At 37.0% G+C, this 16814-nt stretch overlaps 2 protein-coding genes across 2 annotated transcripts in view; both read left to right on the top strand.

The window, feature by feature from the left end:
* LOC144450031 (cytochrome P450 4F6-like) overlaps positions 1-7271 on the top strand; it is a 7898-nt gene extending 627 nt beyond the window's left edge. Inside the window, exons 2-9 of the mRNA XM_078140596.1 lie at positions 1098-1242; positions 2286-2458; positions 3487-3605; positions 3985-4246; positions 4977-5173; positions 5439-5575; positions 6021-6168; positions 7103-7271. Coding sequence (XP_077996722.1) covers positions 1098-1242; positions 2286-2458; positions 3487-3605; positions 3985-4246; positions 4977-5173; positions 5439-5575; positions 6021-6168; positions 7103-7271 — 1350 coding nt within the window. The remainder of the gene's footprint in view (positions 1-1097; positions 1243-2285; positions 2459-3486; positions 3606-3984; positions 4247-4976; positions 5174-5438; positions 5576-6020; positions 6169-7102) is intronic.
* Positions 7272-9678: 2407 nt separating this feature from the next.
* Positions 9679-16814, top strand: LOC144450030 (ultra-long-chain fatty acid omega-hydroxylase-like). Its single transcript, XM_078140595.1, has 9 exons — positions 9679-9858; positions 11299-11443; positions 11897-12069; positions 12491-12609; positions 13142-13403; positions 14399-14595; positions 15260-15396; positions 15826-15973; positions 16625-16814. Exons 1-9 carry the CDS (start codon positions 9679-9681, stop codon positions 16791-16793), a joined length of 1530 nt encoding a protein of 509 aa, XP_077996721.1. The 3' UTR covers positions 16794-16814.

Raw genomic sequence — 16814 nt, 5'->3', positions numbered from 1 at the left:
CCTGTCTTTCGTTTATGATAATTACTCTGGTCATCAAGGCGTCGGTTTGCTAAGATAAGCATAAACTGAAAGTATTGTTGCTACATATTTGATACAACACTGGTACATGAAAGATATTTAATGGACATTGGTTTAATTATAGTCTCAGTAGGGAGGCGTCTGAAAACTAGGTGCTTCTTCAAGTGGCCAAACAAATACAAATGTATCAGTCCATAGTGCAACACAGACGGCGTTTTATTGATAGAGTTCCATACACTTTTGCAGTATACTGTTTTGGGACATCCAATGTTCACACTATCTTTATCACAGGTAATTTATTATATCGAACGGCAAAAGTTTAAACACAGAACTGCCCTATATAAAGAGGATTATGGCTAATTCATGCAAATGCGGGAAATTCAAACTGCTGTACATTTTTTTCTGTGCTGCGAGAAACACACAGGTCATGTATCATGTACAAATTGTTTGTGAATGTCATAGGATGGCAACTTGATACACAAATTAGTTGAAAATCAATCTGTTTGTTTCATAGAATGAAAAAAAAAACTTTCAAAATGAGACAAATTCCCCTGCAAAGAGCTGTTTAGATTGTGTGTCACTCAGGATTATTCAAATATGCGGCATTGGCATGTGAACAACCCAGATAGGGAATGCTTATATTTTTGGTGATTACTTGCCAGTGAGTCATCACAAGTTCTCCACCTCCAAACATACAGTCAGTCATATGCAAAATAGGGTCCCAGGCACAGGCAGTCGTACCTTTAAGTATTTGACCGTTTTAGAAATCGAAACCTGGATTACCAGAGTTCTATATTAGACCTCCACTTCAACGTATCATCACAGCTTTCGTTGGGGGGGGGGGGGGGTAGGGTTGGCAACTCTGAAACTGAGAAACTCATCTGCGCCCGAGCTGTTGTCATACCGATCGTGAGGAATGTTTTAGCTTCTCACACAACCCTAACATTCTTATTGAGAATTAACAATCAAGGACTACAGAAGTCGATGACAACAATTCTGAAAGCAATATTGTAACTGTCAACAACGTCATCGGTTATGTTGTTGTACGTCATTACATGTGTTGTTCTTTTCTTCATTAGTTCGGATCTGATGAGAAATCTATGCACTGGGCGATAAATCTCCTCCCTCAAGCACCCCATGCAATGCAGCTCTGGATTGGTCCATTTACATCCTGCCTGATGTGCGTCCATCCCAGTACAGTACAACCAATAATAACATCAACAGGTACGTCACTTCCGGAATTGACAAATGCAGTTGCTCGTGGGATATACTGTATATATGCTAATAGCATATAATGCACACCTACATGTCCATTCATCATTGACAGTGGTAGGCATAAAGGGCCGGTAGCCGTCAAAAATATCCGGCTACTTTGATTTTTGCTGGTCACCTTTTCAGGCATGTGTTTTAAAATTGAGCACACTTGTCTAGCACAGTGTACATCGGCTGAGGTTTGTTGATCCGGTTATTGTGTGCGTATTCTGGCAACGGATAATACTTTATTTCGTTATTATGTTTATTTTGCCATAAAAATAAAGGAAATTGGGTTTTGTGATAGTATAATATAACTCTGACACGGGAAATTGCGTGAAAAATGAGCCACTGCAGGCCCAGCCGCAGAGAGCCCCTCAGGAAGTACTCATTTACAGCATTCATATTACAACCAGTAACACTGAAGTAAAGCACTTTCTCTATGTGCTACACTCATTTATAGCATTCATATTACAACCAGTAACACTGAAGTAAAGCACTTTCTCTATGTGCTACACTCATTTATAGCATTCATATTACAACCAGTAACACTGAAGTAAAGCACTTTCTCTATGTGCTACACTCATTTATAGCATTCATATTACAACCAGTAACACTGAAGTAAAGCACTTTCTCTATGTGCTACACTCATTTATAGCATTCATATTACAACCAGTAACACTGAAGTAAATCTCTTTCTCTATGTGCTACACTCCTTTATAGCATTCATATCAAGTGTAAAAGTATACTGTTTCAAATGGTTTATTTACAAGCCCAGCATGTAGCATTTATAATGTGGTCAAATGGAAGCTATAAACGATTGTGGTACATACAGAAAATGCAAATACTTTGGTGTTATGGGTTGTAATGTCATAGAAGGCACGTGTCTACATTAATAATACTAGAAGTATCTTCACTTCAGTAAATAACAACAACTCATAAACTCAGTTTGTGTCACGTAAATCATAAATCAACCATTACCAAACTGTTAAACCACTTTCATACTTTCATTATAGCTCCTAAAGATGAGCTGGTATATGGTATGGTTAAACCATGGTTGGGTGATGGGTTACTAACAAGTAGTGGAGATAAATGGTTCAGAAATAGAAGATTATTAACACCAGGATTTCATTTTGATATTTTGAAACAATACGTTCCTGTCTTTAATGACTGTGCAAAGATCATGATGGTAAGTTTTTAGATGCGGTGACGCGATTCACGGCTGTTCGAATGCGAGTATTGTGTACGTTAGGCCGGAGTAAACAAACACAACAAACGTACGGTGTATGTCATGATTGAGGGCGCTCAAATGTGTGTGTGATTTTACAATATTAATAATATGTGAAATTAAAACAAAAAAATCATCAGTTATGCCATTACATATAATTGGATAGCTTATACATGGGATGATGCCATGTCACACAGCTGGTGTATCAAAACCACAGCCTGTGTATCAAATACATGGCTGTTTATCAAAACACAGCTGGTGTCAAAACACAACTGGTGTGTCAAAAACACAACTGGTGTATCAAATACACAGCTAGTGTCTCAAAACCACAAACTGTCTATCAAATGCACCGCTGTTTATCAAAACACAGCTGGTGTCAAAAACACAGCTGGTGTATCAAAAAGAATTTGGAACTACACAAGTTATATACTAGTATTTGAATGAGGAACAAATTCAACTATCCTGTATTGCACCATAAGAGTAATGCCGAAACCAGGATTCGAACCTCGGGTATTCATGGGGGGGGGGGGGTTGTTGCGGCAACAACGCACTGTCCTGACCACTAGACGATCACGGCCATTTAACCAGCTGACTTGTAAGCTTACATGATCGCAAATTCATATCAAGGCGACCAAAGCATTTTAAAGACCAGAGTTTTAATCCCAGGTTCTCACATTAGTATTATTTTATTATCTATCAGGGGAGTGCCATAGTGATTACAAAGTTCCATATTTTGTTCCTCGTCACTGTTTTTTTCTATAACCATGCCAAGAAACGTTTTTACACTAAATTTTAACCCTAGTCATAACTATGCTTCAAGTATCAGCATCAAATTCTTTTCTTTGATTTTACTAATTATCTAATTTTTTCATAAGTTGTCAAGCTTTTTATCTTGTTTTTGTTTTATTTATATATTTATTTATTTATTTATTTATTTTTTTCTTGTACCTTTATAATCATGTAATTGTATTATCAAATGTCTGTCTCAGGATAAATGGGAGAAGTTAAGCCAACAAGGGTCGATAGAATTGTTGGAACATGTTGGTCTTCTGACCTTTGATAGTTTATTGAGATGTATTTTTGGACAACAAAGTGACTGTCAGCTGGGGTAAGTGTTTCTATGGTTTGTGTATGGTCCAAATTGATTGACAGCAAACATCTAAATCCACCATCTTGAATGACGCATTTTAGGAAGCATAGCATTTTCAATGATGAATTATGGGAAACAGAGCATATCTGCTATCTTCAATACTGCATTATGGGAAACATAGCATACCTGTAATTTGCAATGAGGCACTATAGGAAACATAACATAGCCGCCATTTGTAATGACGCATTGTGGGAAACTTATGATACCCGTCATCCTCAATAATGCATTATGGGAAACATAACATTCCTGCCAACTTGAATTATGCATTGTGAAAGACATGGCAAAGTTGTATTGATAACCATGATTTAGTTTTGAAAATTGCATACTTTTTTTTCAGGAAAACACATCCTTATCTCAAGGCAGTATCTGAACTCACAAAACTAGCCGAGGAAAGAGCCCGCTTTCCGCCATATTTCGTCAATTTTATCTACCAACTAAGTCCAAGTGGATATCGATCCAGGAAGGCATTAAATGTGGTCCATAACTACTCAAGTGACGTCATCAAAAAGAGAAAACAGGAACTTGAAACAGAAACGAAGGATAACATCAAGAATAAGACAAAATATATCGATTTTATGAATATTCTTCTTCAAGCTAGAGTAAGTTGAACTAGCTATTTATATACAATATACCCACAAGTCAGTATTTGACTGACGTAACTTCCGGTATCTGCATATGTTATGGTACACGCATTTTCCATTTTCAATGACAATCTTGGGATAAAATTGATTTGCATAGAATTATTGAAACGGAAATCACAAGCTATAGGCATACTATACTACAATAGACACAAAGTAAATCTATACGGTTTATCATATTACTAATAAACTATCGAGTGGATGCTGATGCAGTGACACTCACAGTAGAGCACTAACTCCTACACAGCGTTGTCATAAAAAATTTGACCTCGACAATTACAAAATAACACTATATGATCGATGACACACAATTGCCCTATAGGGCAAAGTATGTCTAGTTGAGCTACTCTATTGGGCATTTTTGTTGTCCTATAGGAAAACACATGCCCTGTTGGGCAACCGTACGGGGTATTTTTTTGGCTCTATAGAGATCAATATACCAAATGTGCCCTTGTGAGCAATACTTGCTGGAATCTAAATAATTTGACAGAAGCTCAAAAAAACAGCTTCTAGAAGTCTGCAACTAGCTGTGTACCTCTCACAAACTGCAAAATGGAGTGTTAAACCATTTGCTGCAACTTGCTGTAAGACTTATGCAGATCCCATAATGCATCTGAATTGTGACCGTATGTATTAGATGTAGTCAAAGGTGATGAAACACTGTAAAAATTTATATACTATGTAATTTCAGGATGAAGACGGTAAAGGTTTAACAGAGGAAGAAATCCGAGAACAAGTTGATACATTCATGTTTGCAGGTCATGACACGACTGCCAGTGCTATATCATGGTGTCTATATAACCTGGCACGAAACCCTGAACATCAACAGAAATGTCGAGAAGAGATTGATTCCATATTGGACACTAAGGATGGAGACACCATTGAATGGTTCGTAATTTAGTTATTTGAATAACAAATAAAGATAAACACCGTTTTTTCCTTTGTCTTAGTTGTCTTAGAACACCGTGTAAATACCAAGATAAAACAACACAGCAAACCAAAGCACAACACAACACGACACAACACAACACAACACAACACAACACAACACAACACAACACAACACAACACAACACAGCATAGCATAACATAACATAACTTTACAGACGGTTTTATAGCTTCAGATTGAAGTCAACCCTCCATTATCTTTTAGGGATGACATTAGTAAACTAACATACCTGACGATGTGTATGAAGGAAAGTCTTCGTTTCAATCCCACTGTACCCTTTATTGGAAGACGTCTGTCTAAACCAATGAAATTCCCGGACTTGAATGTCACCCTCCCAGCAGGTTAGTGGAGAACTTACCCACTGTGTGCAGTCACCGGGTCATTTTGACTTAGTACAGACACCAGGACACTTTGAATGTGTGCAGTCACCTGGCCATGTTGACTGTGTACAGTCACTGTGCCATTTTGACTGTACAGACACCTGGCCACTCTGACTGTGTGCCTTCACTGGACCACATTGACAGTTTGCAATTATTACAATTTTTTTTAAATGTGAAATCTGAGCAAGTCTACCTTTGGAAATTTAAACAACTGCTTATAACCTTCACAACTGATCAACTTTCATATGTTGCCTCATAATAAATTCCTCTTTCTTACTTTCATTCTGCCCTGCAGAAGAGTGAAGTAGTTTACACGGTAAAATTAGTCCAGTTGAAAGTTACACTTTTGCATATAGGTACACAGTGAATGACCTTTAACCTTATATACTTTCGTACTCCTTATTAGGTGAATGGGTGGGAGTTGTGTCCATTGGTCTCCATGCCAACCCAGCTGTTTGGGACGATCCAGAGTCTTTTAACCCTCTGAGATTTACTCCAGAAAACTGTCAATCAAGGTCACCATACGCATTTGTGCCGTTCTCGGCTGGACCAAGGTTTGTACAAATTTATTTCGTACATCTTAAACTTAAAGGAAAAGTTCAGTCAGACTTATTTCTACCTTTAGTACACTTGTAGTGATTACTGCTATCAACTTAAAGGAAAAGTCCAGTCAGACTTATTTCTGTCTTTAGTACACTTGTATTGATTACTGCTATCAACTTAAAGTAAAAGTCCAGTCAGACTTATTTCTACCTTTAGTACACTTGTATTGATTACTGCTATCAACTTAAAGGAAAAGTCCAGTCAGACTTATTTCTGTCTTTAGTACACTTGTATTGATTACTGCTATCAACTTAAAGTAAAAGTCCAGTCAGACTTATTTCTACCTTTAGTACACTTGTATTGATTACTGCTATCAACTTAAAGGAAAAGTCCAGTCAGACTTATTTCTGTCTTTAGTACACTTGTATTGATTACTGCTATCAACTTAAAGTAAAAGTCCAGTCAGACTTATTTCTACCTTTAGTACACTTGTATTGATTACTGCTATCAACTTAAAGTAAAAGTCCATTCAGAATTATTTCTGCCTTTAGTACACTTGTATTGATTACTGCTATCAACTTAAAGGAAAAGTCCATTCAGACATTTCTACCTTTAGTACACTAGTATTGATTATTGTCTATTTAGTAGACTAGACTACTGATATCAAATTAAATATCATTTTGGGTTATACAAAAGCACCCCAGTAACTTACTTAACTTTGAAATCTAGCCAGGAAACTTCACTTTACTTGACACGTGGTCAGCCATTTTGGGGATTTCCTGCAAGGGTTTATGGGAAAACATCTTATGATGGTATCACAAATGACATCACAGATACCCTAATCTCTTAGTCTTCGCAAAGTGTCTTGTCATAGAACTATCTTCATTTGACACCTTTGACAAAACTTGCTATTTTGTTCGTTTGTTTGTTTGTTTTATCTTTCAGGAACTGCATTGGTCAAAATTTTGCCATGAATGAAATAAAGGTTGTGGTTGCTTCTACGCTGCGAAAATTTGAGCTGACAGTAGACAAAAGTGTTCCTCTTAAACGTCTAAACGCCATCGTGATGAGAGCTGAACACGGATTACACGTGAATCTTAAGCCTAGACAGTGATTGTAGGCAACGTAGTTTAAAGTGGCACACGCTGACATTATAAACATTTTTATTCGGGTGAAAAAACTTGATTCAAAACTTTGATTCAACTATCCTTAGTACAAGGATGTCCATTCATGCCTTCACACTGCTAATAGCGTATACGTAGTTAGAGGGTCTCACTCAGTATACAATATGACGTCATCAAATCATTTACATATTATAATTATGCAAGAATACCAGGATTGCGTTCTTTCAATAGCAAATGATGGTTAAATATGCTTCAGTAATTAGAATACAACAAGCTATTTTTTATATGTAGCTAAAATACCACACACACGCACACATACATAAACACATACACACACATACATAAATACATACATACATACATACATACATACATACATACATACATACATATATACATACATATATACATACATAAATACATACATACATACATACATACATACATACATACATACATACATACATACGTACATACATACATACATACATACACACACGCACACATACATAAACACATACACACATGCACACACACATACATACATACATACATACATACATACATACATACATACATACATACATGTACAAACTCAGTAGTGCCGCTCACTACCAGATATTTTCCCGCCAAAAGTTTTGAAAATGTTTGTTTTCCCTAACATTTTGCATTCTATCAAGATTTATTGGGAGTAAACAAATACTGTATGTCAACAAACAAACAAAGTTACATGTTAGGAGATATGGTCTAATTGTTCTGTTTTGTAATTGGGCTAAGTTTTAGCCTGTTGAATCTGCCATTATTAAAGAAATATATTTTTAATATTTCGGACACCCGTTCCTTTGCTTCATTCCTTCACCCGCCCCAATGCTATCTAATTTGCATAAACCTTACATAACTTGGCTTGATCTGCAAGAATTTGCATGAAGTATAAAAATTTGCATAAAGATTCATAACGAGGCAATGTTAACTATTAAAGCTACACTAGCTGTAACAGGAGTATTAATTTTTGATCAGAAAACCAACAATATATTCACTTAAAATTATTCAAATACCAATAATTACACATTGTTATGTTAATTAGAGGTCGAATTTATTTATAAGTAATACAGAAACAGGTCGAAGTTGTGATTCATTTGTGCGCTGAATTTTGAGTGCGGACCTAAAAATCAATTTGATTGGATATATATTGCACTATACTATGTGTACAGCTACACAAATTTGTTTATCCACAATTTATTCAAAATTGTTCTGGATGTACGCTATTATGAGTAAGTCGTTATATTTTACAAAACAGTCTCAACAATTTTTTCCAGGATAGTAGCAGCTAAGGAAATTTCTATTGCGAAATACTCATAATTATAGGAAAAATCAAGCTTCATTTCACAGGTATCAGTACAAAACTTAAGAACTATTTCGTTCCTCAATTTGCTATATTCTGGTGACCAGAAAAACGAAAGATTGCATAGTTTGGACACTGCGCAGAAGCGGTTTTGGACCAGAAGTAACTAGCCATTATGATTCAATACATAACCTCTCTGAGCCCCCTTGTAATTGTCCATCCTGCATTTTCTGTGTTCTCGCTGAACAAGATAAGAGGTACATAACCTAGCGTCATGTGACTAGGGTAGCTCAATGTACTTGTTATTGGCCTGTCCAATTTTTCTGGCAACATTAGAAGCATCTACTAAAATAGAAGAAATATTAGTTACCCCCTCCCTTCCCTCGGGAGCTCGAGATTACCAATCTAACAGTACCAATTACTTATCAGACTAAGTGATAAGACGGGATAAGAGTTCGTTCACACCAACAATGTATTAACAGTTACCCATGTCATCAGAGCAAAGTTCATCGAACTTTTAGACGTTGTCCTCAGTACGGGGTCCTTGATGGAGTCCTCGGTCCTCGGGGATATTCATTAAAGGGACACACAAGCGATTTGAGACATTTTTTGTCTATGAATAAAAGACTAATCTAATACTCGTATAGTATCATAATCATATTGATATGTGTATTGAAATGACAATAAATCTCAAATATCTCTAAGATTCTGATGTCAACGGTAATTTTTGGGTGTACCCAAAAATTATGTCATTCAATCATTCACTTTCTTTGCCTAACTGCATTGCGAGTGATCTCACCGCTACAAGAACAGTTATTCGGATAGTCTAATAGCATTTGCAATTCTACAAAAATAAAACAGAAAAATTCTCACATATGGCGCTCATGTCCCTTTAATATCTAAATCTATGAACAGATGACGTAATGACTTGACAGATTGACAAGATATCTGTAGATTGAAACAGCCGTCTTTGGTGGCGCCCTTGTTTAACTTTTGGCTGGGTATAGGGAATAGTATCTGTCAGTTGAAGGGATTCCGTCGCTGACGCAATTAATATGTGGACGCCAACAGTTACAACGTTTAGCGGTCTCGTCGTGCCGTTCCTAATATTGGTGGCTTTAGTCCAAATTGTTATTTCACTTGCCAAGTCTATGGGTAAACGATGGAAAAGCGAGGCAGCGTTTTCAGAATTTCCTACTTTTGCCAGGAACGCAGTGCTTGGTAACATTCATATGGTATGTACGTGTATAACTTTACAGTGTACTCACATAGAGTTCAAAGGTCAAATAGATAAAACGTTATTGGGAGGCATGATGTTTGTATATATTAGTACTCATCTCTCTCCAGCTTAAACATTACTATTCCCACCCACACCCACACCCCCACCCCACCCCACCCCATTTAGTGGACAGATTTATAAACCATTGTTCGAGTATAACATTCCTTGGCAATATCAACGTACTTTGCATAATGTATTCAAGTTAAGTGTCGTAATGTCAGTTTTATTAATTTTTGTACGAAAAGTTATTCATCTACCTGAAGAAAAAAAATCTTCAGCCGGGGGGGGGGGGGGCGTTCAGGATGTGCCATACTATGGGGTATATGTACTAGTATTACATCGCCTAAAATGAGAATACAGATTTTGGGAGATTGGTCTAATATAGCACAGAGAGATAAGTTTGTCTGTGGTGACATAAATTCTTAAAGTAACGAATCGGTAGTAGAGTGATACCTAGCTATGTAATCAAACAGTTATTGGTTGAAATGCAACACACACACAGTAAATAATTCGCTACTGTAGGGTCAACGCATTCTCGCAAACCAGAGTTGTTATGTCTTCCGCGAACTTCGAAATAACGAGACCTGCACATTTTGAACGGTGCCGTAAAAGAAGCCGAATTTTGCGACGATGTTGACGGCACGTTTTAGATGGTGCCGTAAACGAGGCCGTGGTTTTACGACGATGGGTCAACGACCTTTGCACTGTTTCTGACATATATCGGCATCTCTCGACACTACTATCATACAGCTTGTGACTATGCATTTATGTAAGGAATGTGTTCGTCATGCCTCCCCCCCCCCCTTCCCAAATTCCTGAAGGATATGTCTATATATATTAATCACGTTGGTAAGCTTAAAGGAGGACGCACTTTCAGGAAATAAAGTTATTTTGATAAAATTTGATTTGTAGAGAGTCATTTCATGATTTTCCACCACATAAGCTTCACATGATTGCCAAGAAACACTAAAGTAAAACTCTTATTTTATATCCATTTTTTTGAGCAATTGGTCACTTTTGCCTAAATGGACTTAAAATTTAACATATATACATATGTATTAGATGGACAATGAATATTCATGAACTCCTAACTGCTTATTACCTTTAGATAAATAGCCATGAATATTTTATTCCGTCTGAATAAAGCAAGATATTGGGGAATCATAATTGATATAATTAAATCGCTGCAAACTTAATTTATGAAAAATCGGAAGAGAAATGGCGGCTTCGAATGTTTTGACTTATATCTTGCATATCACAGAATCAATGACGTAGAAGCACGTTGTCGTGACGTAGAACAACCAGGGTATGAATTTCATATTTTTGTTTAAACTGTGCTCAACGTGGCTTGCGTGTACGTCGAATAATTGTTATTGTTCTTTTTTTCTCTCAACAGTTTGGAAATAACGAGGAAGCATTTGCATGGCTTGTAGAACAACTGCAAGGGTGCCCTCACGGGTTTCAGATATGGCTCGGTCCATTTATGTCATGTCTGGCCTGTATCCATCCCAGTACAATACAACCTATATTATCGTCATCAGGTACGTCACTTCCGATTTATGAAGTATCTCACTGTACAAGAGGGCGCTGTCAAAGATATACAAATTTGGTGCTGGTTGCGTACTTTACATACAAAAAACTGCCCAAATTATTTCTACCTTTAGCACACTTGTGCTGTTGTCAACTAAACTATGATTTTGGGTGATAAAATAGCACAGATTTGTAATTTATTGAATTTAAAATTTTGAAAAGAAGTCCTATTCCACTTGTAAAATTTTCGGCCATTTTGGGCATTTTCTGCAAGGGTTTGTGGGTAAATCTCGGGTGATGACGTCACATCTATCACAATCTCTTCGTCTATGGGGCATTCTCTGTGTTTGTCTTTGTAAATGTGTCGCTAAGGTAGCTTGAGTTTTGTATGAATCTCATATTTTCATTAACGTTATATGTTACCATGGTTACAACTTGAACATTGTTGGCAACATTTATTTCAGAGCCCAAAGATGAATTGACGTATGGGTTTGTCAAACCATGGCTGGGTGATGGATTGCTGATCAGTAAAGGAAGTAAATGGTTCAGAAATAGAAGATTATTAACACCAGGATTTCATTTTGATATTTTGAAACAATACGTTCATGTCTTTAACGACAGTGCAAAGATTATGATGGTAAGTTTCTTGAATACGCGAGATTCTTCCTTTGTATGTATGTATGTGTGTGTGTGTGTGTGTGTGTGTGTGTGTGTGTGTGTGTGTGTGTAGGTCGGCAGGTGGATGTGTGGATGAATGGATGGGTGGATGAATGGATGGGTGGATGGGTGGGTTTGAGTATCCCTAGTTACGCATGTAGCGTGGGACCCCTAGATACGTATGTCGATGTTAGACGACCGTCTTAAGTCTTTCATCAGTTGTGTTTTCTGAACTTTTTCATGCAATTTCTGTCTGTCTGTCTGTCTGTCTGTCTGTCTGTCTGTCTGTCTGTCTGTCTGTCTGTCTGTCTGTCTGTCTGTCTGTATGTATGTATGTATGTATGTATGTATATGTAATTTCTGTATGTATATGTAATTTCTGTATGTATATGTAATTTCAGGAAAAATGGGAAAAGTTAAGCCAGAAGGGATCAATAGAATTGTTTGAACATGTTGGTCTTCTGACCTTTGATAGTTTATTGAGATGTATCTTTGGACAACAGAGTGACTGTCAGCTGGGGTAAGTATTTTTAGAATACTAGCTTAATATATTTCATGGTCGATCTTGGCTCTGTTCTCCCAAAATGCTAGGGAAAATGACATTTAATAATAATACAGATCTGTATTCATATCATAACTCAATAAATAGCAAAAGTCTGAATCTGCAGTACTTAAAGATACAAATGACTGCACATGCGTGGATTTATTCCAGCAGACAAATGAATACTGCGCATGCGTGAACCCATTACAATTAGCATAAAAACAAAATTACATCACGCTTGGTTTACTGAAGTTGGTATGAAAGAAAAATAGTGTAATTAAACTAAATGACACATCTAACACCGATTACAACTGCTGCCATCAGACCTTGGACAAACAGAACCTGTTAATAGAGAAAGTATAAAACAACTCAGTGTATTAGATTAATAACACTTGGTAGAGCATGTTGGAAGGACAGAATCTTGTATTACATTCCATAATTTGATAAGAACCGATTTATGCAGTGATATGCAAATTTTCAGACTAATTTATGTTAATTTATTTCGTTTCAGTAAAACCCATCCGTATCTCAAGGCAGTGTCTGAACTCACAAAATTGATCGAGGAACGAGGACGATATCCGCCATACTTCGTTGATTTTATCTACCAGATCAGTCCAAGTGGTTTCCGATTCAGGAAGGCCAAAAATCTCGTTCATAACTACTCAAGTGGCGTCATCAAAAAAAGAAAACAGGAACTTGAAGCAGAAAAGAAAGAAAGTTTAGATAACAAAACAAAATATATCGACTTCTTGGACATTCTTCTTCAAGCGAGGGTAAGTTGAACTGGCCAATTTTATGACGTCACAGCTGATAATGATATGACTGTAGGGTTGTATGTCGCCACCAGGTGGCAGGGTGGGAGAGGACACCCCGCGTAGGGTCTTGCAGCTAGCTACATCAGCAGATTCTTGAGTGAACAGAGAGTCTTATTTCTCTGCCTGTTTTTTGTATTTCTCTCAAGATTTGCTGTAGAATGGTTTCTTATCCATCCTACATTAAGTCACAACTCTGTACGTCTTTCACAGGTGCGTTAACACATTATTTATAGAGTTTACTGTGTAGCATTTTGAACTCTAACTTGATCGTTTGAATATTGCCTCCAAAAGTTAGCGTAATAATGACGCCATGATGTGTTCAATTCGGCTGATGCATGTTGTAGTTTGAGATACTTTGTACTTGTAACTTTAGCGATAGTTTCCAGATGATGATTACGATCGAGTTTCTTTTTCATTGTAATGAGTACTTTTAGAAAGTCTATTGTATTTTTGCACAGAGTTTCATGTCCGTTTTGCCAAAGGACATTGCCTAGTTCTGAATCATTGTACTGTTATACCGCCACCTAGAGGCAAGTCAATTATATAAGTTTTGCACCATTTCATGTATCTTAATTAGCATATCTGTACTTACTTGATGAATCAAGTTTATACTGAGAAATTTATCTTTAAAGTCTATATATTATTTTGTCCTTTGTATATTTTATTTTAAGCAGATTCCATTTAACTAATTCTTGAGTGACCAGAGAAACTTGGCTCTCTGTCTGTTAATTGTATCATATTTAAATTTTTGAAACTAAATGAATTCAACAAAAATGTTGGCGCCCCAGAAATTTCAATTGCCATGTGAATACGAGTGAAAACTGCACTAATGCTAAACCATTTTGAAATTAAATTATATATGATTTTTGCACACACTTCAATCTGTGAGGATTTCTGTCAAGTCTAACTTTTTGTCACAAAGATGAAGACAGAATGTACATTTTTATTTTCAGGATGAGGATGGCATGGGCTTAACAGATCAAGAAATCCGGGATGAAGTTGACACATTCATGTTTGAGGGTCATGATACGACTGCCAGTGCCATATCATGGTGTCTATATAACCTGGCACGAAACCCAGAACATCAACAGAAATGTCGAGAAGAGATTGATTCCATATTAGACACCAAGAATGGAGACACCATTGAATGGTTCGTAATCTTATTTGAATAATACAGAACAAACCAGTGCATATTTTGCCTGAATAGTGCTAGACTCGTACACCAGTCCTGGGGAGCATCACTATTAGCTGTTTTGTATCGCAATAACACGGAGCATCCGGCAAATGATTAGTTCTATGCAGTCAATGAGGGCCCCCAGTACAAAGATATCCTAGTACAATTATGCAGTATATATCGGTACATACAAGACAGCTAATAGCGATACTCCCAAGGACTGGTGAGAGAGTCTAGCATAGTAACTGAGCTATGTCATACTCCAGTAACCAACCCTGCAGTCATAAGAAGTGCCACAATGGTGCTTACCACATAAGAAAAATAAGGTGGCCAGAGAATATGGCTAAAACAATTCTGTGAGTTCTTAACTGTATGTGATCTAAAACAAAGTTAGCAGAAAGCTTTAACTGGTTGACGATGCAGCCAACTTTTGCTGTGAAACCCTGGGAAATTATCATTCTAGAAGAGGCTATGGAACACAACTATCATGGCGCTCACTTCTGGTCCAAATGAGTCCCCTGAACAGCACCCCTAGTGGCCAAATTATATAATCTTTTGTCTTTCTGATAGTCAGAATATAGTGAATTGACTACCAGGAATGTAAAGATTGGAGTTACAATCAGTTTCTACTATCTTTTAGGGATGATCTAGGAAATCTGCCTTACTTGACGATGTGTATCAAGGAAAGTCTTCGCTTCAATCCCACAGTACCTTTTATTGGAAGACGTCTGTCCAAACCAATGAAACTTCCGGAATTGAATGTCACCATTCCAGCAGGTTGGTAGAGAATACTTGTCATCGGAAACAGAAATGTATTCAGAGCTAGGGGGTCAAATCTTGGAAGATTACATTCAACTTGGTTTAAGGTCAACAACTTGATGACATTTTGCCTGCAAGATCTTAGATAGTCGTTGGCCGCACTCATAATTTTCCTCTCGGATGGAATTTTAACAGCGCCATCAATGATCTTAACTTTGAATATTATTCAGTTGTTGGGACCTTTTGTCTTTAAATGGAAACATAGTTTTCTCTCTACTTTATTTTTCTGCACAAAATGTAGATTAGAAAATATCCTGTTTAACCAACAGCAGTTTTAGTTTAAAGACGAGAGCCGCCATCTTGTTGACCAAATATGGAAAGTAGTCCTCTGTATGACATCACACATCGTGACCTTTAACCTTCACATGATTTCATATCTGTATTTAGGAGAATGGATTGGGATTCTAATTGTGCTCCTCCATAGAAATCCTTACATTTGGGATGATCCAGACACCTTTGACCCACTCAGATTTACACCAGAAAATTCCCAGTCTCGGTCACCGTATGCATATGTACCATTCTCGGCTGGACCGAGGTTTGTATGATTTATATAATTTACCTGGCTTGTTTTATGAGGGCAATCACTGCAAACAGCTTTATCCTATTCTAAATTTTCTTGAAGTACACTCATCGTCCAATGCAGTGCTGCTTATTTGTCGACAAACACAATATATGACGTCACTTATAACTATATAAGCTCTTACCCATCTCAAGTTCTGACCATTCAATTGAATATGGCTCATTTACATGATGTCAGAGTTCACTGAATGAACAAGTCTTGCATAAGTTATTCAAATTTCTGCCCAGAAACAAATTTGTGTTTGAGAAACCTTAGTTACTGACTAGATTTTTGTAGCGTGGGACCCCAAAGCACAATTCTGTGAAATGCATGACGGCTGCACTTTATCTGTGTTAATATAAATGCTGCCACAAAATTCGAGGGTTATAAAATTTGAAGTATTCATGGTTTTTATCCTGAGAAGAAAATATGCCAAAACTTCCCCATTTCTTCCTTGCCTTCTTCTCCTTCTCCTCCTCCTCCTCCTCCTCCTCCTCCCAATTCTTCCATAATAGTTAATATCAAGTCTTGGAAATATCTTCAAAATACATGTTACTTTGTTTCATAAGTTTTCAAATTTATGTTTAGGCCCATTTCTTTTATTCATTTGTTTGTTTTCTCGTACAGGAACTGCATTGGTCAAAACTTTGCTATGAATGAAATAAAGATAGTTGTTGGTTCTGCACTTCGTAAATTTGAGCTGACGGTAGACGAGAGCATTCCAGCCAGACGTGTCAGTGCTCTCATAATGCGTGCTGAAAATGGGTTGCATGTGCATCTGAAGCCGAGAAAATGATTATAGACAGCCTACAGCATT

This window comes from Glandiceps talaboti, chromosome 19 (assembly GCF_964340395.1).
Source record: "Glandiceps talaboti chromosome 19, keGlaTala1.1, whole genome shotgun sequence".
NCBI lineage: Eukaryota > Metazoa > Hemichordata > Enteropneusta > Spengelidae > Glandiceps > Glandiceps talaboti.
The sequence above is the reverse complement of the archived record's forward strand: the minus strand, read 5'-3'. Positions and strand labels throughout refer to the sequence as shown.